Source organism: Musca autumnalis, unplaced genomic scaffold (assembly GCF_047663935.1).
Source record: "Musca autumnalis isolate F117 unplaced genomic scaffold, ASM4766393v1 scaffold_4, whole genome shotgun sequence".
NCBI lineage: Eukaryota > Metazoa > Arthropoda > Insecta > Diptera > Muscidae > Musca > Musca autumnalis.
In genome coordinates, this window is record NW_027411977.1 from 146752167 (window position 1) to 146775742 (window position 23576).

Sequence of the window (23576 nt, forward strand, 5' to 3'; positions counted from 1 at the left end):
AAATCCCAGGAAACTGGGACAGTAAAAGGGAGAAGATAAGATAGAGGGGCCAAAAAAGAGAAGGGGGAATTTGGTGTTTCTATTTTATTTTGTCTCCTTGAATATATAAATACTAAACCACTTTAAAAGTCCATTTAAAAACTTGGCGTGTTGATGGATTATCCAAAATAATCATTTAAAAAATAGAGAATCAGTGGAAGGGACATTTTAAAGAATTTTTCTGTAATCAAACAGTCTGCGTTAAGGACTACATCTGCTGTTATTGTTGGGCAATAATCAACTTGTTGAACAATAAGTAGACTTAGTCCCAATTTAAATTGGGCGAGTTTACTTGCGACAATTGTCATTTTGTAAGAGAGAGAGGTGAGGCATATGGTAACCCTTTGCCTCTCAGCACCCTCTCTCACCTACAAACTGACAATTGCCGCAAGTAAACTCGCCTAATGTAAATTGGGACTTACCCATAATGCATGGGACTGGCGTATTACTAAAGATTGGAACATTGTCCAAAATTACATTGTTTTTCTGTAATAAAAAAGCTTTCGCCTACCTAACCAAAACCACATATCACTCAATGTCGTTTGAAAATAATCGCATGATTATCATCATAGCACGGATAGTTTAACTCATACATATATACATACAGTATGCAAAGTTCATATTCGTACACCCCTAAAAAATGAATAAAATCGTTATTAATTCCATATTTTGTGTGCAAAAATGAAAAAAATTGATAGAAATTACCATAACGAAGAAAGATTTAAGAATAACAAAACAAATTTTTAATTTATTCCGTAATTTAGGTATAGATAGCGCCTGTGTGGGTGGCAAAGTTCGTATTCGTACACCTATAAGCACTATATATTTGGAGTTTTAAGGATTTTCAAAGCAAAATACCGCAAATTTTTGTTATTTTCTTCTTTTGAAATGCCTCTGCTAAAGAAATATGTAAAAATAACGGTAATTTTATCAAAAATGTTGCATGAATAAAAAGTAGGACGAATATTTGAAATACTTAAGAAAAATGCGCTGGATATGATTAATTATTGCAAATTTATTCCCGAATTTTGGCCGAAAATAGCTAATAGCAGTCCTTCTGTAACAATTCCGAGGTCTAATAGGCCGTTTATATATAACAAGGTTAACCCAGTGGGTCTGGGTTTCAAATGTCATTTCCATTGTATATACTTCAAACAAATCCTCATAAAGAAGGTTAACCCTGCAAAAAACTATAATATAAACGCCGTATAATATGATAATAAATGTTGTCAGCGTTTGGAAATGCAAAGAAACGTAATCCGGGCTTAGGTAAAGGAAACACATTTTTGGTTTTTTCTTGGTGAAAATCGCAAGTTTCGTTTAATATTTGACATTAAATGTATTGAAGTTTTAGAATACGGTTTCAAAAATCATTTTATGTCGAAAACTGTGAGAAATTATGAAGAAAAATGAAACTGTAGAAGTTTTCATACTGTCTGCGTACGACTAAAATTCTACGCTTACTATGAACGAGGGTTATGGCTTCCAAAATTGCGAAAATAACGGTTTTTACTTCTTGAATATTATATTTCTTTACCGAAGGATTCAAAATGAGTACAAAAATGTCAAAAGAATGGAGTAAATTTCCCAGGAAATAACGTGGGGTAACCATTTGAAGGTTAGCATTATTTTCGGGGAAATTTTCTTCCTAAAAAATGTATTATTCCTCGTAATTTCCGATATGTCTTGACATAAAATGATTTTCGAAACCGTACTCTAAAACTTCAATACATTTAATGTCAAATATAAAACTAAACGTGCGATTTTCACCATGTAAAAACAAAAAATGTGTTTCCTTTATCCAAGCCCGGATTAGGATTCTTTGCATTTCCAAACGCTGACAACAATTATTTCATATTTGACCTCGAATATTGTTACAGAGGGACTGCCATTAGCTATTTTCGTCCAAAATTCGGGAATAAATTGCAATAGTTAATCATATCTACCACATTTTTCTTAAGTATTTCAAATATTCGACGGACTTTTTATTCATACAAAATTTTTAATAAAATTATCGTTATTTTACATATTTCCATAGCAGAGGCATTCCAAAAGAAGAAAAGAACAAAATTTTGCGGTATTTTGCTTTGAAAATCTTTAAAAACTCCAATTATAAAATGTTTATAGGTGTACGAATACGAACTTTGCCACCCACACAGGCGCCATCTATACCTAAATGACGGAATAAATTAAAAGTTTGTTTTGTTATTCTTAAATCTTTCTTCGTTATGGTAATTCCTATCAATTATTTCATATTTGCACATAAAATGTGGAATTAATAACGATTTTATTCATTTTTTAGGGGTGTACGAATATGAACTTTGCATACTGTATTTACATATGCATGTAATACAATTTGCCATTATTTTAACCAAAACAAACAACCCATTCGTACATTTTAATTCAATGGACAGACAGATTATAATGTGGCTCATCTAACCCAACAACAGTTTGAATTTGTATTTATTTTTGTTTTCCACACGTTTTGTTGTTTGTTTCCTTGTCTTTTTTGCGAATATTAATATGAACATATTTTGAGTACTTTTTGTCATTAATAAATAAATGTGTCATCCGGATACACTCGAAATTTTCAATACTTAACATTGATTTGTGGTTATACAGTATGCAAAATTCGTACACCCCTAAAAATGAATAAAATCGTTATTAATTCCATATTTTATGTGCAAATAGGAAATAATTGATGGGAATTACCATAACGAAGAAAGATGTAAGAATAACAAAACAAAATTTTAATTTATTCCGTCATTTAGGTATAGATGGCGCCTGTATGGGTGGCAAAGTTCGTATTCGTACACCTATAAGCACTATATATTTGGAGTTTTTAAGGATTTTCAAAGCAAAATACCGCAGATTTTTGTTCTTTTCTTCTTTTGGAATGCCTCTGCTATAGAAATACGTACAAATAACGGTAACTTTATTAAAAAATTTTACATAAATAAAAAGTCGGACGAATATTTGAAATAATTAAGAAAAATGTGCTAGATATGATTAACTATTGCAATTTATTTCCGAATATGAACTTTGCATACTGTACATAATAGCCTCCGAGTACAATCGAATCCCACAATCACAAGGAAGTTATCAATGAACGGACACATAGAATTCAATGTTCATGCCTTTAAAATGTCGAAGGAAGGAAAAAGCTAAATTTTTTAATATTTGCCGATTTTTTCATTGAGTGTATTTGTGGTGGATTATCAGTTTCACTCCCATTGTCAGAACTTTAATTATATATTATTAGGTCTGTTCGATAACCCAAAAATGTGTACAAACTTTTACAAAATGATGTTCGATAACAAACTTGTTCAGAAAAAGAGAAATAAGAAGTACTTGCAAGTGGTTGCAAGAACTAGCAAGTACTTTTTACTTGGGATGTTATCGAACAGGCCTATTATAATTAAGCATAAATACAAATGTCAGCAATTACACATAAGCTCTGTTCCAGAACATTTTGCGTTCCCTTATGTATAGTACACATTGACAAGCAAAACTGACAGTCATCGAGGTCTATTTCGTAAATATCAAAGCCTAACTGAAAAATTTCTTTTGTAATATCTAAATAATACCGTATATTTAAAAGGTTTTTCGCTAAATAAAAGTTGTTATTTGCCGGAAAATTGTCTTAAAAGTGCGTTGGCTGTCATTTTTGATTGATAGTGTGTACTCCCCTTTACACAAAATTTATATGCTTCTTATTCTTTACGTAATTTTTCTGACATTTCTTTACGTGTCAATTCCTATTTTTTATTCTCGTTTTTTTTTTTTTTTTTTTGACATACCATAAGGAGCAGTCGTTTATCTTCGTTCCCTCTTTTTATGGACTAGTTCAGTTCCTCTTATCACAGAATCGGTGAATTGAACCAATTGATTAAGAATTAGAGGAACTATAACGCATTTTACACTTGCACTTAAAACAGGTGTTTTGGGCGTTTATAAGCATTTTAATTTTACCGATATTTATCGGTAACTCAATAATGAGTTAAAGAATCACACCACAGAAATGACACAAAACTTTACTCAAACGTTGGTTGTGTTTTCAGCGTAAGACTGTGCAGTTGAGATTTATTGATTTGTAACGCCAACATTTAATACACACAAATTAAATATTGGCACCACTACTGTATCTAATTTCAATTTTCTCGCTTGCAGAACAACACAATTAAGTTGCAAACGAACATTGAAAATCTCATTTTAACACCAAATTGATTTCAATCCAACTGCGCGCACATACATACATGCGCGCATAATTTTTTAATTATGAATACAAAATTATTTACACAGTTCTCTTGGTATGGTTTTAAATATTATTCCTACATAACACACAACAATGATGGTTATGAACTGGTTATAATTAATATTGAATACCACAAAAATGATAGGTTACATTTGTTACGTTAAAAATTAAATTTCAATTGCAATATGATGTGTGCAGTAAAGCGTTGTGGTCTGGTATGCCCACATTGTACTGACAGAATATAAGCTGGGTAGAAAAAAGCCACATTAACCAATCGAAATAATATTATAACTTAACCTACAAAATTATCCCACGCAGGGTCAGTGATTTACATATGTATGTACACGTATGTGCGAACATTGTACCTGCATTCCATGGAAATAAATGTTATAAAAAATATTTATTGAAAATTTATTATCAAACAGGCCCATTCTAATGTACAAACTTTTATATGTACGTGCACAGATTCGTTTATTAAGGCGATTAAAAAGTGAACGACACAAATTCGGTGTTAAGCGCCTATATTTTGGTTATTAAAATAAAAAATAATTGAATATCAATATTTTATTAGATAACTATTGTTACATAATTACCTAAATAATATTCAAAACTAAAACATGTAGCGCATTTGTTGCTTTTGCGAAAACAAACATTTAATTGGTTGGCTTTCTAAGACAGAGTTGAGACACATTGATGTAAACATATCGTTACATACATATATTATGAGTCCTAAGGCGGCCATCAGACCATCTGTTTTTTTCACATGTATGTTGTCACTTTTGGTATACTAATACTACAGAACAGCTGATGTGAAAAAGCAGATGGTCTGATGGCGGCCTTATTCACACTGGCACCTAGATAGACATTCAATGGAATTTACATAAATGACGCATAGTCCAAATTTACATTAAGCAATTTTCCTTGCGGCAATTGTCAGTTTATAAAAGAGAGAGGTGAGGCATATGGTAACCCTTTGCCTCTCAACACCGTCTCTCATTGAAAAACTGACAATTGCAGCAAGGAAATGTGCTTAAGGTAAATATGGACATAGTATAAAAACCTGTTTGATGTAAAGGAGTCTTAAATATCTGAAAAAAGTACTAGAACCTTATTTACATTCCCAACTGAAACAACTGTGCAGGTTATTTATTTCACAGATATTAAATAAAATTGACAATGTAAATGACGCATTTGTTTTAGATGTGGCTTGAATACCTTCCTGAGAAGTTACAATTGTAATGGCAAACTTAATTTAAACCTGGAGATTAAGAAAAGTTGGCTTTAGTGGAAATAAAACACAACAAATGAATTCCTAATTTCACAATTTATACATTATTTTACCGTATATTACAACAACACTTAAGTGTATTAAACAAACAATTAAATGTCATTAACAGCAAATGCTGGTAAGAACTTCCGTTGTTATTTCCTCTCGAAATGATTGAAGTATTTGTGTCAATGGTGGCTTAATGGTAAGCCAAGCTCTTTGCCGTCAACTTTTCCCATAAAATTCTGAAACAAAAGTGGTTTTAACTTTCAAATAAATGGCCAACGTGAAAAGTAAATACGCTTCTGCATGGAAATGGACGGCGTGAAAGTGCATACACCGGCATTTTATGGTGAATTGTGTAAAATTTGACAAAAGCGGTTGAGGTGGCTCTTCATTAAATTACAAAAGAAAAGTGACATCAATATTTATACCACTCGTCTTGCAATATTTTAATATTTATAAAGCTAGTTTTTAATAAACAAAACTTCATCTTATTTATATTGTCAAGAATTAAGTCACTCTCGATGAATAATCAATCCATGTTTGGTTATTTATTAGTTCCACGCCACCTTCATTTGATCTTGACATGAGTTGATCTTTTTTTGAGATTATTTCATACAAAAATATTCTAACAATGATTAATTTTTTTCTTATGAAATAATTACGTTTCCGGCTATAATACTTCAAATCAAAACAGGTATTTGATTTAAAAAATGCCGGTCATCAGCGTATTTTTTTGAGTTTTTTATCCGTAGATGTGTATGTATGTTGACCATTGCAGAGGCGTATTTATGTCTAGCCTGTTGTGTTGATCAGGTAACAGACTGCCGTCAGTGTCTGTTGAAAATTTTAAACCTAACAAATGACTTTCAAAAATATCTATCATGCGAAACAAGCTATCCCACCCAAAAAACTCTGCAGCTGATTTGTTCATCCAGTTATAGTATTTTAATTGTGGTGTAGACAGATGATGCAATAGTAAGATTACGTAAATTGGTCGGCTGATTTCCCTCAATTTGTCAAATTTGTTACTATTGTAAATGAAATGTATGAAAATGTAAACAAACATTTTTACAGCTAGTACAAGTGACGATGCACTACATCTTTTTCTACGAATTTACTAATGTGTTTTACAAGAGAATACGCGGCTAGGAAGCAGTCCATTTTACATATACAGTACACGGTTAAGATGCCCTACATTTTGCATCCACAGCACGTCTTTTGATGCTTAGGATTGAATTTAAAGGCATTCTTCGGAATGTGTTTTAATAAGTCTAAAGATGTTTCATCATCCATAAGGTCCATCTTATTGTCTTCCTATAACCAGTTCAGATTCCGACATGGACATTAAAATGTTTGTGTCTTCCGGTTGTTTTGCTTGGTACTTTCTTATGTACTAATACTACGTTTACATATAGCTGGTTTTAAAATGCAAATTCGTTCGCGTATACGTAACCCGGCAAAAAGCTCTAATGTAACCATAGCGTAAAGTTTTTAAAGGATGTAGTAGTCATGGCATAATTACCAAGGTAGATGCATCGGCGAATTGCTACAACAATGCGATTTTTTTGTAATGTAAAATGTCAAAATTTGTAAACAAGGCGAAGAACAAAACAACAATGCCATATGAAATTTGCGGCAAATTTATTTAACCAATCAAAACCCAGAATAACTGAATCAATGATATGGTATTTGTTCTGATTTTCACGGCGAATTCCAGTCAACATTGACATTTTAAATTCGATCAGTTGGGCCATGGCGGAATAAGAAGGTGTTACATCAGTAGCTCAAATTCAGATGAAACGTCAAATTTGATCACGATAATGCAATACTATAAATTGCTTGTTTACATTTTGTATATGATTTTATTCACAATAATGTATTTTGACAACTATAACAATAATCAGCTGTTTTTGCTGTAGTACCTGTATTATTGTGACATGCGCTGGGGTGATGCATCTACCTTGGTAATTGTGTTATGGGTTTAGTAATAGAATACAAATTATATGAGATCAGTTTACAACTTTTACTAGTTTTGCCGGTTTTACCATTTTCAAATGTAAAGGAACAGACCAAATGTTTAGTGATGCACAACGATTCACTTAAATGAGCAGGCGGATTAGTTCAGTCTAACAGTACGTTTAGACTATGCTTGGTTTAGCAAATCCAGTGCATTTATGTTGCCATTTTCAATCAGTATATGTCAAAAATCGAGATAATGCACTTAATCATCGCATAAGTGTATTGTCTAAACCAGTGACGACCAGAAGACACAAAGCATAGGAAATTATGCTACCTGTGCTAACGCAGCTTCCCGTACAAAATGTTTATTTATGTGACTAAAATTTGTGGGCAAAAGCAATGGTGGTGGTTTTGTTTCTACTGCGAAACTTCGTAAACGACAATGTCGCTGCAATGCTTGACCATCAGTGGTCTAAACCAAGCGTACGAATTTATTTTAATCACCGTTGGCATTGGAGCTTTTTGCCGGGGTAATCTTCTTTTATTTATTTTGACGAACTAATACCCCGGTTACACTTAACCGGATTAACCCAGTGGGTTTGGATTTCAAATGTCAATTTCATAGCGCAAACGTCAAATAAATCCTCTCGGAGTGGGTTAACCCGGCAAAAAACTCTAGTGTAACCGTACTATAACAATGGAATTGACACTTGAAACCCAGTGGGTTTATTAAATCTGGTTATATGCAAACGCACTATTAGTTGAAAAAACGTGTGATAATACAAACAGATCATGGTGCAATACATAAGGTGGAACAATGAGGCCAGCTGATTTCATCCAATTTATTAAATTCGCTCAAAATTGCCTTGATACATAGTATTTCATTAAAAACGCAATTTGAAATGATTTTTATCTCTCTGGGAAATCTTTTCTAATGATACGCTGATACGCATATTACTTTATCCAGTAAAGTTCCGAAACATTATTCAACGCATAGTTATCTACCACAAATGGTTCGAAATAATCTTGAATTATGTGTGTTAACACATGTTTTGTATAGCGCAGCTACATTAATACAAATAGATCAGTTTTATTTGGTCAAAACTAATTGGGCTATAAAACACATTAATTAGCATTAGGCCGATAATCGATTTGCTTTACAACATGTATAAAAAATCGCCCAATATTGCCAAATATGTTTCTAATACTTAGCTAAAATTCCATTATAAAATATTGTTGTTTTTTTGTGGAGTCTTCGCGTCTAGCAAAATCCATCATAATAAAACTTGTACAATGATTTAAGAAGAATGACATCATAACCAAAAGTGAAGACTGCTATTCATTTACCTCTGTTAAGCTGCACTAAGAAGATTTTTATCATTTCAACCAAGGTATATTCATATAAGGTAAATGAATGAATTACAACAACTAACAAATTTACAAAAACAACGTTGTTGTTATTGAAAATTAATTGTCAAAGATAAATATTGAATAATAGGGTCGTTCCAAAAATTTATTCAGGAAACACATAAATACATTTTGAAAATCCTCTAAAATAGGACAAATTTGAATCAAAATGTAATTATAAAACACTCAAAATTGTCGTATGTCATTGTTATTATACGTTTCCGGTGAAAAGAAGAATTTTATGGTAGCAAATTTTGAAGTTTCAAATTTCATGAGTAGACCCTATTACATTTTGAAAACTAAATTTACAAAAAAAGTAAGAATACAGCTGATTGTCACTTTTACCTTGTATAAATATGCCTTGATTTCAACCATTTAAAGAACAAACACGTAAAGAAACAACAAACAAAACAAAAAAACAGATAATAATTTATTTCTTAAATTAAATACCATTTTGGTTTGCTTTGGAAGAACTCCATGCATGTTCAATTCTAGCTAATGTCAAACACGTTTGAAATGTTCAATCACAAAAAAAAACATTCCAAAGAGGAAATTAGTTTTATCAGAGTAATTGCTGTCGTATTTTGCCCCGCCAACATCTAAGGAAATTGTTGCCATTTTGGTCAGCAGTTTTTAATTATTTTAATTAAGTTCTTAAACGTTACGTTTTTTCAATCATGCCTGGACTATTAATGAGATATTTGCCGGTTGTGTTTATTTTTTGTCATCTACAAATACCATCTATTGTCAAATTAAAGTGAAATGAAATTGGGATTGGACTCAATGATATGGGAACTTCCATGACCATTAGTGGTATTTGATCTGTTCCACAAAGAAGAAAGAAGTAGGAAGTTTAACTTGGCTGAAAATACTCACGTAAAGTAGGCCAAATTTAGGTTGAGGGGCGTTTTCACCCTTGAAACATGTTTGGATTACATTTTTGCTTTTACATCTGTGTAAATTTGAAACACGCACATAATCTCCAAAATACCCAATTGCTTTCTTAGAGTAAAACAAAAGGGATAGATAGCCATAATTCTATAAATATCCATACAGTGTTTTGAATACAAGTGCAAAGCTTGCCTAATTCAAAAAAGATATACAATAAAGAACTCTTTACAAATAAACGCTCAATATGACCGATGTTGATGTTTTATCGTCGCGTATGAAATCGCGTTTACACCTACAAACAAAAACAATCGGAGCTGATCGCATCAAAAAAGCCAAAGAAAATAATGAAGATATTGCCGTATTGAGCATGTTCCTGCCAAATGCATCTGCACGAGAAGAAAATCGAAATTTCTATTGTGCCCTAGGTGACTATTGTCGTCTAGGTGATCCCAAGTTAACAAAAGCAGGTAAAGTATCAAATAAAGATATAAGATGTACATTTTATTAGCCACATTTTAATAATAAAAAAATAAAGAACTCACGTTTGAAGAAAATATGAAATGTATTTAATATGTATGTAATTGAAAATTGATGTGAATGCATTGTATTGTTCGCCATACTAATTCAATTGATCCATTCACTGAAAGGAACTTTTGAATGTGATCGAAAGAACTGCTGACATATGAACTTTGGTACTTTATTGACAAAAAATGTTGACATTAGCTGTGTTCCTTTACTTATCTGAGGTTAAAATTTTTACCATTTGTTACCATTTTTAACCTGCAAAGCGTTCCTTAACCCCGAAAAGCGTCAAAACTGGAAGCAATTTTTAGGAGAGTGAGAGAGGAGAGAGAGCGTAAATGGCTTTCCCTTCTACCACAGGCTACCAGACAAATTTCTGCAGGTAAAAAATGGCAGAATTGATTTTTCGACTTTTGTTTGACGATTATTTCACAATGAAGAAAAAACTAAATTAAAAACTGTGAAATAAAAGACGAAAATTGATTTTTTCATGTTTCTTTTTGACATTGCTGCCAGATCTACCATTTTTCCGTTCCTTTACTTTTCTGGTAAAAATGTTCATGAGAGAGCAATTTTGACACTTTTCTCTTTTACCACTCTTACCATTAAAAAAGTAAAGGAACAAAGCTAATATAAAGACAAAACTCACTCAGTTCTTCGCTAATTTTTTCTGATTTGCTTAAATCGAACTAGGTGGCTTTTTGCCTATTATTCTATTATCAGAAATAACATGGTAATAGAATAAAAGGCAAAGGGCAATCTGGCTGGAATTTGTCTAAGTCTTTCTTTATTCTTTTATCAGAAATGGCAGCCAAGAAAGCGTAGCAAGCAAGAAACATACATTTAGCTTTGCCCTTAACATTTTAATGCTGGCTCCAACTTGCCTGCGTTATGGGTACTTTACACGATATGTTTTTTACATATGAGTTGTCACTTTGCATATACATTTTGTATGGGAGAAGTGACAACTCATATGTAAAAAACATGCCGTGTAAAGTACCCATTATCTTGCAGGGCCCTTCTAAAAAGCTAAATTGGTTTTCTGTAAAACCATAAACACATCCAACGTTTGAGTAAAGTTCTGCTTCATTTCTGGTTAAAGAATGAAAGACAGCAGAGACAATGGCAACATATGTATGTAGATCGAATTTTTATTTATTCTTTTATCGGAAACGACGCAAAACTATACTCAGACGTAGGATGTTTTCCGCATATTTCCTAAAATAAGTTTTTCAACTTAAATTCGATCGGATTGAAATTGGTCTTATATTGTTACCAATATAATGCTACAAATTGTATTAACTCACTCTTTCCTGATAAACTTGTATTTTGAAGAGCATTTCCAAATCCACAACTTATAGGTCCTAACGCCATGTTTACATTCGATTTTGTTTTGTCGGGTTAATCTCCTTTATGAGGACTTATTTGACGTAAATCCAATGCATTTGACAATTATAACCCACTGGATTGTCTAAATCCAGTTATATGTATACGTACTATAAGTCCTATCTTCTATGGGTAAAATATACATATTTTATCGTGCGGCTGTTGTGCGCCAGAATTCCTATTCCATTCTAGTTCGAACAATTCAATGTCATTGTTATAATGTATATTATGTATATATGTCATTCTTATTTCTATTTTCTGACAGTGAAATGACAAATTTTTGCTTATATTGTTAATTGTCAAGGTAATTACATAGTTTAAATTTGGCATCACTGTATAGTTAACACCTATAACAACAAAGCCCAGCAAAACATCAAATGGTGAATCATTTGAAAAATTGTCAAAAAATATTTCTGGCGACAGGGAGATTATAATGACGTGAGCAAAAGCATTTTTTCTTTTCGTTTTCACTCTTTAGTTTTTAGTTTGCGATAACAAAAAAATCATGTTTGGCTTTCTTATTTAAATGATGCCCAAAAGCATTTTGTTAAAAAACATAAACTCCCACTACCAATTATGCATCATATTAAACGTCTACATTTTTTTCTTCAAAAATTCAAGAAGTTGTAGTTTGTTTCATTTTTGTTGTTATTGATAGCCGTTGAATGTGATGAGATCATGGAGAGGCAAATTGCCATTAACATCTGGCTTGAACAAGCCAGCCCTATGAGCCAAGCTAATTCTATAGCTCAAGAATCAAAGAATGAACTAGATAACATTATAAATAAAAATAGTTTATTTTAAACCTTTGAATTATTAGAAAGTGTGGATATCAGAAATCCACACCTTTCTAATCAAATTGTTGATGAAATGCTTTTATCGATGATGACAATATCATAACCTATTAGTGTCAAAGTTGTACCTTGACTTTTTGACTATGATTATTCGAAATTACGCGATATTTGGCAAGAATTGTTATTAAATTTATAGTGTGCAAGTATGTTTACAATAGGTCCGTACGATAACTTCGCAAGTAAAAAGAACTTGCAAGTTCTCTTAGCTCTCCTATATTGAATACGTTTGTTATCGAACAGCATTTCGCTAAATTGCTCATAAATATCGTTAATTACGAGCCGCACTATTTGATAATAAAAAAACATTTATTATTTAATGTACTTCGAATTTAAATATTATTTATTGTCATCCTATTATTCTTCTTCTCCTCCTTTATCTATAAAAGTCATTAACCTGCTTATTTGTCACTGATATTTTTTTTGATTGAAAAATTATGAAAATTGTTTACGACTAGACTAGTTTGTCATTATTTATTAACATTCCGCGTAAATTTGTATACCAATATTCAAACAAGAATACAAGTTTTAGATATTTATATTTGTAGTGATTATTAGAATGTCATCAATTGTGTGTGAGTCAAACTAGCAACAACGACAAAACTGTTGCGTTTATGATTTTCCTAGCAACTTTTCACAATAATTTATGGAATCCCATAATTTTCTGTGTTGTGTGTCACGTTTATTATTCACTTCGAGTGGAAAATGGAACAATGTTTATAAAGTATTGTCTTTTTCCGGTATTCTGATTTGCAGATAGTATTGAAACGGGTAAAATGATTATTTTAATATTTTTTGTAATTAGCTGCATGCACGAACATAAAAGGCTGTTGAACTTAAAGTAAATTTGTTTTTTTTTTTTGTAATCGTTAAGAAATACTTATTTTAAGAAAATTGGATCGAAACTATTTTATAATTGGTTTTTGCCATTGCACAATTACCAAGGTAGTGGTGTCACACCAGCTGTTCGAGTATTAAGTGTCAAATCCCATTGTAAAAAATTATTTTTGTTGTAATTTCCCCCATAACATAAAGAAAATTTTGAAATAACATATTACAAATATGTCGATGCCACTACCTACCTGTTCGATATGCCTTGGTTTTTGCTCTGTTTCAGAACCTGCTAGAATCTATTATTTTTCGCAAATTTATTGTCAACATTTCAAAAATAGAACATATATGTATTTCTATAAATTCTTCAACCTAAAAACCATCATATATTTTTGTAGGTGCCGTCATCTCAAATGGTTGAGCAAAGGTCTAAACATATGCTCAATATAAGACTTTTCCATATTCTCAATTGGTCCATTTCACTTTCGCTGAAGATTCCGATAGCTATAAATAACCCATTGGGGTTATATAATATAAAAGGTCTGTTCGATAACTTCCCAAGTAAAAAGTAATTGCAATTTCCTGCAAGTACTTCTCAGTTCTCTTTTACAAACAAGTTTGTTACCGAACGGCTTTTGTAAAAGTTTGTACGGATTTAACGCATTATATGGATTTATTTGCTAAATCTGCCAGATTAATAGTGAGTTTTAATATAACCGGATTTAATAAACCCACTTGGTTTCAAATGTCAATTCCATTGCGTATACGTCAAAGTAAATACTAATCATGGTACAAATACACAGGTAGCCACATCGGCAATTGTTGGTAACATAAGATGTCAAAATTTGACATCAATTCAATGCAATTGACACATTATGTTACCATCAGCTGGATTGATAATGCTACCTGTATTTTGTACCATGATACTAATAAAGAAAAAAAGCTTTAATGCCTACGACGTTTTACCATACAAAATCCTCATATTGACTGGATTTGTTTTCAATCCGACACAGTCCTGCAACGCTATTTGTAGAAAAATATATTATGAACACTTCCAAAAACAGTAGCAAAAGTTACAACATTTCTTACGAGTCATTCGCTACATTTTGCACTGACTATTCATAAAGCCGCCCTTAACTGCCAAAGAAAATTGCATCAAAAATCCAAATAATGAAAGAAAATTTGAAATGTTAAGAAATAAACAGTTAACCTTTTAACGTAAATGCAAATTGAGTATCCTTATTATAATGTAATGTGATTGAACTTATGCCTAATATATATAAGTAACTTTTTTCATAGACAACAAAGACAATTTCGATTTCATTAACTATTATTGTGTCAATGGCACAATGTCAAAATCCCAATATTCCGTTGATTGTCTTTTATATTTTCCGAATGACGGTCGCGTGATAAATGCCAATTTTCCCTTGTCATGCAACGCCATCAATGGGAAAAAGGTATTCTTGAAGATATAAACTAAACAAAAGAAAACAAAAACTCAATTGGATCGGCTGCCATGCCATTTAAATTGAAACAATTGAAAAAATGAAAGAATTCACTTTTTTGCAATTTTTATGAAAATTATTCACCACTTGGTAATATCAAACTTTGGCGCAAATATTTGACATTACACAGAGAAGTAAAGGGTATGATGGTTGGCATTAAAGTTATATTTTCACTTAATAAACTTTTTTTAGATTTGTATCTATAAGTAGTACCTTTTATTATGCATTTTATATATATTACAAATTCAGTTAAACAATTGTTATTAATCATTTTGTTATTATTCTTCTTCTTCTTGTATTCTTTTAGGCACAAAGAAGATGGAATACAAGACCCGGCAATGGCATGAAAATTGTTTCTGTTGCTGTGTCTGTAAAACGGCCATTGGCACCAAGTCATTCATCCCCAGAGAACAGGAGATCTATTGTGCTGGATGCTATGAGGAGAAGTTCGCTACTAGATGCATTAAATGCAACAAGGTAAGATTTTTTATTAAGTTAAAACGCCTTCTAGATTATACACCTATACGATGATTCAGCGCATTGCACGCACCGTGGTTTAGCTTGTATGGAGGAAAGCGACAAAAAAATATTGATCTGAAAATTTGACCGTAAACTCGTAGGGATTAGACGATAATTTTCCCAAAAAATCGTCATGATTGGTCCAAGTTTAGGTATAGACATCCATAACGGTTCTTCCAGTTTTTATGTTTTTAAAAATTTTGTTTTGAAATTTTGTGCTTTTTGGTGGTATTACACCTTTTTAAAAAAAATGATCGATAGAGGTCCATGTTTTGGTATATTCCCGATATAGAAGTACCTCTCGTTTTTTTTTTAAATTTTAACGATTTTGGCCATATTTTCCAATCGAATGTGCTGCAGATAGACATTTCCAGATTATAATCTGTATTGAACATTCTTGCCAAAATCTATTAACATATGTCCACATTTTGGTGTAGTCTTATATCATGTTAACTCCAGATATTTGACATACATATTTAAGTATATGGTATACATTTTTTAGCAAAACGTTTTTTAAAAATCATGGCATTTTATGAATCTCATTTTTGACAACGATTATCTGGTAGCAAATATCAACAATATGAAGGAACAGAATATTCTTACTAGGTGGGTTAACATATGGACCAAGGACGTACCAGATTATATTAGATGTAAACAAACCGGAAATATGGGTTGGTATATATTACAATAAAAACTATCAGGCATGTCACAGAAACCAATTCCGATCGAAAGTGGAATTGATTCCGTACTTAGCTTCTTCAGAAAATTTTTTCGGAATGAAACCACTTTTGGTTTCTCAAGTGGAATTGTATTTTTTGGAAACATTTCACTTTAAAACACTGCAAAACTTAAATATAATGAAGATATTGTTTTATTGACAAAATCACATTTAATTTCATATTTTTTTTATCATTTTCTTTAAAAAATTCGCACATTTACATTATTTCTCAATCAACGAAAAAAGTTAACAATGTATTGCCACATAATTTTTTCGCTGTAAATCTGTAAAAACTAAACAATCTGGCATTACGAATGATAAATTAAAACAATGATAATATAAAACAAAAGAAAAAACGCAAGCACAGTATTTTTCAATGTTACGTTGATTTTTTGCGCCTCAATTACAGAAACAATAGATAAATTGAAAATTCAATAAAGAAATTAACATTCTTTTCGCACAAAAAAGTTTTCTTTAAACACAAAATTTTCACAATTCCCACTTCTACACTGTTTTCTAATCATATGTTTTTGTTTCGTTTCTTTTGATTCCTCTAATGTTGCCATATTTATACAAATAATACGATTTTCGGAATTCACTAAATCGATCGAAATCTGATGAAGCTAAAACAAAAACGATCGAAACGATTGCCTGTATATACAGGATATCTTCATTTAGAGGGTTGCATAATGTTTTAAGGGCCCGTCTCACTATGTCGAAAAAAATGAATGCAAACGAAAAACACCTAAACTTTGCATTTCAAGGTAATATTAGCTGTGTCTGGTTACCATAAAATTTGTAACAATTTGTACCAATTGTTGCTGGAAGTCGTCTGTTAACACAAAAAACCAGCAAAAGAGAGCGATTCGAGAGAGACATTTTGACAGTTCTTTCACTGAGAGCTTGCAAATTCTTGCTGGACAAATTTCTTCTAGCAAGCACTTGCAAGCTCTTCTTCTTCCTGAAAACAATCAATCAGCCGTTTTTAGTTTTTTGTTGATTTATGTTTGTGAACATTAAAAACAATTTTATTGTAGAAATAACATAGTCTAATTGTATTGTTTTATGGAGAACAAATTTGTAAAGTGGAAAAATACTTTTTTGTTTCATTTTCTTTTTTATTTTTAATAAAATACAACGTGTTTGCTTCCTTTGTTGGCGGACAAATTGTTCTGTTTTGGCAAGTCAGCTGATTGCTTGCTGGTTTTTGCTGGGAAGGTGTCTGTTTACTTTTTACAATTTTCTAGTAAAAGAGAATAAAAACCCCTTACTCTCTGAGAAAGTTCTTGCTGGACAATTCTTGCTGAGAAAGTAACCAGACAGACTTATTGACTTTGTTTTTGCTTCGAAACAACTACAAAATTTGAAAATCATACACGAGTTAAGTAGTTTTTCTTTCGTTTACGTTTTCGTTCGACATAGTGAAACAGGCTGTTAGTAGTGTTCACTTCTGTCGCTCTGCTTTAGCAAGTACCGTTAGAAGTTGTAAAAAGAAAGCCGGAATACTAAAATTTGATGTGTCTAGGAAAGATTTGAAGAGTAAACATCATAATTTGTAGACATCGATTTGTTTATTTTTGTCGCGGTCTGGCACCGCAGTGCATTGTCTCGATTTATTTGACATATACTGAATGAACAGGACAACTTAAATCCACTGGATTTGATTTGATTTTTGGATATAACATTTAACCGGATTAACCCAATGGGTTTGGGTTTCAAATGTCAATTTCATAGCGCAAACGACAAATAAATCCTCATGAAGAGGGTTAACCCGACAAAAAACTCTAATGTAACCGTACTATAACCAGATTTAACAAACCCACTGGATTACAAATCTCAATTCCATTGCGTACACGTCTAATAAATTCTCATGAAGATGAACCGGACAAGAAACTCTAATATGTATTGCGTTCTAACCTTCTTTATAAGAATTTATCTGACTTATAAGTAATGGAATTGACATTTGAAATCCAGTGGTTTCATTAAGACTGGTTATATGGTAGCTTACTATAGGTTTCTATGTAATAATTGGGCTGTTCCCATACTTTATTATATGGCAAAAGGTCATGTTTTTATCGGGTTAACATTCATTATGAGGATTTATTTGACGTATGTTTATGCAATGTAAAAGATATTTTAAAAAACCCGTTGGATGTTTTAAATCTGGTTATATGCAAACGCACTATAAAGATTGCGGCAAATACGGTCCGTTGAGCGGCGCTTTACGACAACCACATGAAAACTTCAAGAACAAACTTGGCATAATGAGTGAGCATCAATGAGTGCACCCCGATTCATATTAGCTCAATGATAAGGCACCTACTGTTTATTGCCGAGTCCGAACGGCGTGTCCTAAGACACCACTTGTAGAGAAGTTTTACATGGCTGAAATACTCAGGAAATGTTGCCAACATTACTGAGAGGTATTTTGCCACCGTTGAAATTTTTGATGTTGCCTGGCCGGGGAATCGAACCCACGACCTTTAGTGTGCAAGGCGGGTGTGCATATCATTACACCACGGTGGCACCCAAAAAAACAGGGTTCTATAAATTGTTTTCATCCAGATCTACCTCTTTACATATACCATAGATAGATACGATTAACTCTGACTATTTATTATCGAATTTTGGATGAAAACAGCTAATGCCAAGTTTACACTTGTGCTCCAAAATCCACTGGATTTCACGAAATCCTGGAATACACCCCGGTGTTTACACTTATTTTTTGTTGACTTCAAACATACCACAATGATCAAGGTAGATGCATATGCGCATCTGATTGAACATGAATTTTCAAAACAAGTTGTTGTAAATTGAATTAAACATCAAAAATATACGACAATATAGAACTTTACAACTTTATTTGGAAAATTATCTATATATCATATCAATTGTGTATAGTACCAAAAAATAAAAAAAAATAATGATTTTATCGTTGAGACATCATAATAATAAATTTTGATAGATAAAAGTTGTGCTCAGAACCTGCAAAATATTAGTACTTGCAGTAATGCGTTTCCATACTCCGAAATCTAGCAAGACTTGCACTTCTCTTTAAACAAAAATAGCGCCGAATAACACCCTCTTCTCCTGTTTTCTGCCATACAATTTTGACCCAGTAGAAACTAGCAGCAAGCATGTTCATATGTTCATTGGTATCTAATATTATAGCTGATACGTTGATTTTGACATTTCCGCTGAAGTTTTTGCAATTTCCGTCATTTTTCCGTTCCCGTATTTTTTAGGAGAAATTTTTGACAATTCGATCTATTTTCTAAAATTACCATTAAAAAAGTACGGGAACACAATGAAAAATAGCATTGTAACAAAGTAATTGAATATTTTTTCACTTGTTTACAAATTTTGATACTAAAATTTTTTTGTTGCAGCAATTCGCACATCTACCTTGTTTATTGTGATACGTGAAAAGTGTTGCAACTTTTGGTACTTTTTTAGGCAAAAGCAAGGTTGTATATTATGTGTACTGTGATTTCCATGTTGATTTCGCCGAAATCACGAAATGAGATGATTTCATTTTTGTATGCGAAATCATGATAAATTTTGGTTGATTCCGCACGAAATCACGATACGCCTTCGAAATCACGAAACGACGCCGAATGTAAACCAAGCATAATAGAAGTCATTCTGGAACAATATTCGGGGTCTCCTATGAATTTAAATGTTGTCAGCAATGAAACGTAATCCCGGCTAAGGTAACTTAAAGTCATTTCTGGTTTCGTTTCGTATTTGGTAATGTTTCGTTTCGTATTTGGTCTAATGCCAAGTTTACACTTACGCTCCAAAATCCACTGGATTTCACGAAATCCTGAAATACACCCCGGAGTTTACATTTATTTTTTCGTTGATTTCAATCATATCGCAATAATCAAGGTAGATGCATATGCGCAGCTGATCGAATATGAATTTTCAAACAATTTGTTGTAAATTGAATTAGACATCAAAAATATACGGCAATATAGAACTTTTCTGCTTTATTTCCAAAAATTATCGTAAAATTATCTATATATCGTATTAATTATGTATAATACGAATAAATGAAAAAAAAAAATGATTTTGTTGTTGTAAAAGTTGTGTTCATAACCTGCAAAATATTACTACTTCCAGTTGTTTTCCCATTTAGTGCTAGAAATGCGTTCCCGTACTCCTAAATATAGTAAGACTTGCACTTCTCTTTAAATAAAAATAGCTGTTGTTGTTGTTGTTGTAACAGTGTTTTTTGTTATGTTTATATGTTCGTTCCTCTTTTCAATCTGGCTCTGGGTTTATCTCCAGTTCCAGAAAAGTGGCTGCTTCGATGGGATGTAGCCACAGATCCAGTGGAGTTAGATGGGTAGGTTTGGCGGGGCAGTTAAAAAGGTGTTGTGCGTCGTGCAATATCCCGAGCGTAGTTGAGCCAAAACTACTCTGGTTTGTCGTGGCAGCTGACGCTCCTCAGCTGCGATAGATGGAGGATGTACTCCGAGTACTTTATTCACACTATAATTGCTTAAGGCCTTGGCAACTGCGTTGTTTTCTGCTGTAGATATTTTGCCTAGTAGAAACTAGCAGTATGTTTATTGGCTTCTAAATACGATGGCTGATAAGTTAATTTTGACATTTCTGCTGGAGTTTTCGGAATTTCCTTCATTTTTGAGTTCCCGAATATTTTAAGAAATTTGTATGGGAAAGCTATATTTGACAATTCGCCTTTTTTAACATTACCATTAAAAGTACGTGCACAAAGAAAAATTGCATTGTAACAAAATAATTTAATATTTTTTCACATTGTTTACAAATGTTGATACTAAATTTTTTTGTTGCAGCAATTGACCATCTACCTTGTTTATTGTAATACGTGAAAAGTGTTGCAACTTTTGGTACTTTTTTAGGCAATAACAGGGTTGTATATCATGTGTACTGTGATTTCCATGTTGATTTCGCTGAAATCACGAAATGAGATGATTTCATTTTTGTATGCGAAATTATGATAAATTTTGCTTGATTCCGCGCGAAATCACGAAACGCCTTCGAAATCACGAAACGACGCCGAATGTAAACCAAGCATAAAACTTATTGTAATTTTAGAATACAGTTTCGAAAATCATGTTATGTCGAGACATACCGGAAATTATGAGAAAAAACAGATTATTAAGGGCGTAAATTTCCCCGAAAATAATGCATTTCTTCAATAGGTTACCCCACGTTTTTTCCTGGCCAATTGATTTCACATTCATGTATTCATTTTGTATCGTTTGGAAAAAAATATATAATTTTCTAGAAGTAAAAACCATTACTTTTGCAATTTTATCTATCATAACCCTCGTTTTAATAAGCGTAAAATTTCATTTCATGTTTACCATGTACAAACCAAAAAAAAGTTTTTACGGTACCTTTGTCCGGATAAATTACGCTTCCAAATTTGCATTTCCAAACGCTGACAACATTTATTTTCATAGTAGACCTTGAATATTGTTGCAGAAGCACTGCTATTAGCTATTTTCATCCAAAATTCGATAATAACTTGCTATCTATGACATTTTTCTTAAGTATTTCGGGTGTTCGTCCGACGTTTTATTCATGCAAAATTTTAAATTAAATTATCGTTATGGTTTAAATAAAAATCTTTATTGAGCTTGAGGTCAACATACATTTGAAAAAGGTCGAATAAATCCAAATTTATGAATTACCGTTATTTTTTACATTTTTCTATAGCAGAGGCACTCTAAAAAAAGAAAATAACAAAAATTAGTGGCATTTTGCTTAAAAATCCTTTAATAACACAAATATATAGTGCTTCCAGGTGTACGAATACAAATTTTGCCACCCACACAGGCGCAATCTATACATAAATGACGGAATATATTAAAAAAATGATTTTGTTATTTTTAAATCTTTCTTCATTTCGACGCCTCCAAACAATATTATGCTAAGTCGACTTAGCATGTTTTCAAGTTCTTTACATTTTTATATTTAACGTCCATTTACTTAAATTCTGTCAACTTTTGGTAATGATCGGACAATCCGAACAGAAGTTATAAACAAATATTGACATAGCACTGAAGTTCAAAAAAATTTCCAAACTTTGAGAGCTTCTCCTGCAAAACTCGCTTTTCAGAAGTAGCAAACTATTATTTGGAGGTGTCGAACGTTTTTTCACATTTTTCACATTTTTTCCCCAAATGCGTTCCCGTTTGTTCCAGTTTTTTTGACATTTCTGCCATTTTTCAGTTCCCGTACTTTTTGGAAAAATGTGTATGTGTAACACATTTTCGACAGTTTGTTCTTTGACACTTTTATTATTAAAACAGTTCTGGAACGAAGCTATATTTCCATACAAAATATGGAATGAATAAAGATTTTATTCATTTTTAAAAGGTGTACGAATATGAAATTTGCATACTGTATAGTGTGGACAACGTTGACGATTGTAGATCCGAATATAATAATGACATTTTACCATTTTGTCTACAACTTCAGAAATAAAAAAATAATGTATCCATTTATTTTCTTTACTTCTAGGTTATTACTTCTGGTGGTGTAACCTACAAGAATGAACCCTGGCATCGTGAATGTTTCACTTGCACCCACTGCAACATTACGTTGGCTGGTCAACGTTTCACTAGTCGCGACGAGAAGCCATATTGTGCTGAATGTTTCGGAGAACTATTTGCCAAGCGCTGTACTTCTTGTGTCAAGCCCATAACTGGTAAGTTTAAACAAACAAATTTTAATTTCCACTAAAATATTTATTCAAATTACTTTTCTTTCAGGCATTGGTGGCACACGCTTTATTTCATTTGAAAATCGCCACTGGCATCATGACTGTTTCGTTTGTGCCAGTTGCAAGACTAGTCTAGTCGGACGTGGTTTCATCACTGATGGACCCGATATTATTTGCCCAGAATGTGCCAAGCAGAAGCTCATGTAAAATGTGCAACTTAATGAAAATACGCTACGAACAAGTCAGTCAATGAGAGTATGAAAAAATTTTAGAATATAATAAGGAAATACGAGACAGCAACTATTGGAGCAATACTGTAAAAAATAGAATAACAAAAATCAATTAAGAAAATTTACAAACAGAAACAAATTGAACCCTTTACAAAATAACAAACATAAATAAGGCAAAGCAAACACACAAAAATTAATAATTTATTAACTATGGATTTATTTCCCTTTCAAATAGATTGCATTTCTTAAAAACACAAACAACAAAAATATTTCCATACAAAAAAGCGAAATCCATGCACCGCCGCCGCTAAACAAGCAACAAATTGTAAATTGCATAAAAAACAATGCAACAACGCCAACATGTATGAATGAATTAATGAATTTACAACATTCATACATACGTTAATAAAGATGTACACAGTTACAGATATTGTATGACCAAGTCTATGTATTTGTTAATAATAATACA

General features: G+C 32.1%; 1 protein-coding gene across 14 annotated transcripts in view; it reads left to right on the forward strand.

Annotated features, from left to right (window-relative positions):
* Lmpt (four and a half LIM domains protein limpet) overlaps nucleotides 1-23374 on the forward strand; it is a 437156-nt gene extending 413782 nt beyond the window's left edge. For 9 of the 14 annotated variants that reach the window (XM_073986055.1, XM_073986054.1, XM_073986058.1 and 6 more), the window contains 3 exons: nucleotides 15227-15396; nucleotides 22676-22862; nucleotides 22927-23374. In XM_073986055.1, coding sequence (XP_073842156.1) covers nucleotides 15227-15396; nucleotides 22676-22862; nucleotides 22927-23084 — 515 coding nt within the window. In that variant the 3' untranslated portion in view covers nucleotides 23085-23374. Of the gene's footprint in view, nucleotides 1-9940; nucleotides 10292-15226; nucleotides 15397-22675; nucleotides 22863-22926 lie in introns of all 14 variants that reach the window. The other 5 variants (XM_073986062.1, XM_073986066.1, XM_073986064.1 and 2 more) reach the window with 2 other exon arrangements.
* Nucleotides 23375-23576: the final 202 nt, after the last annotated feature.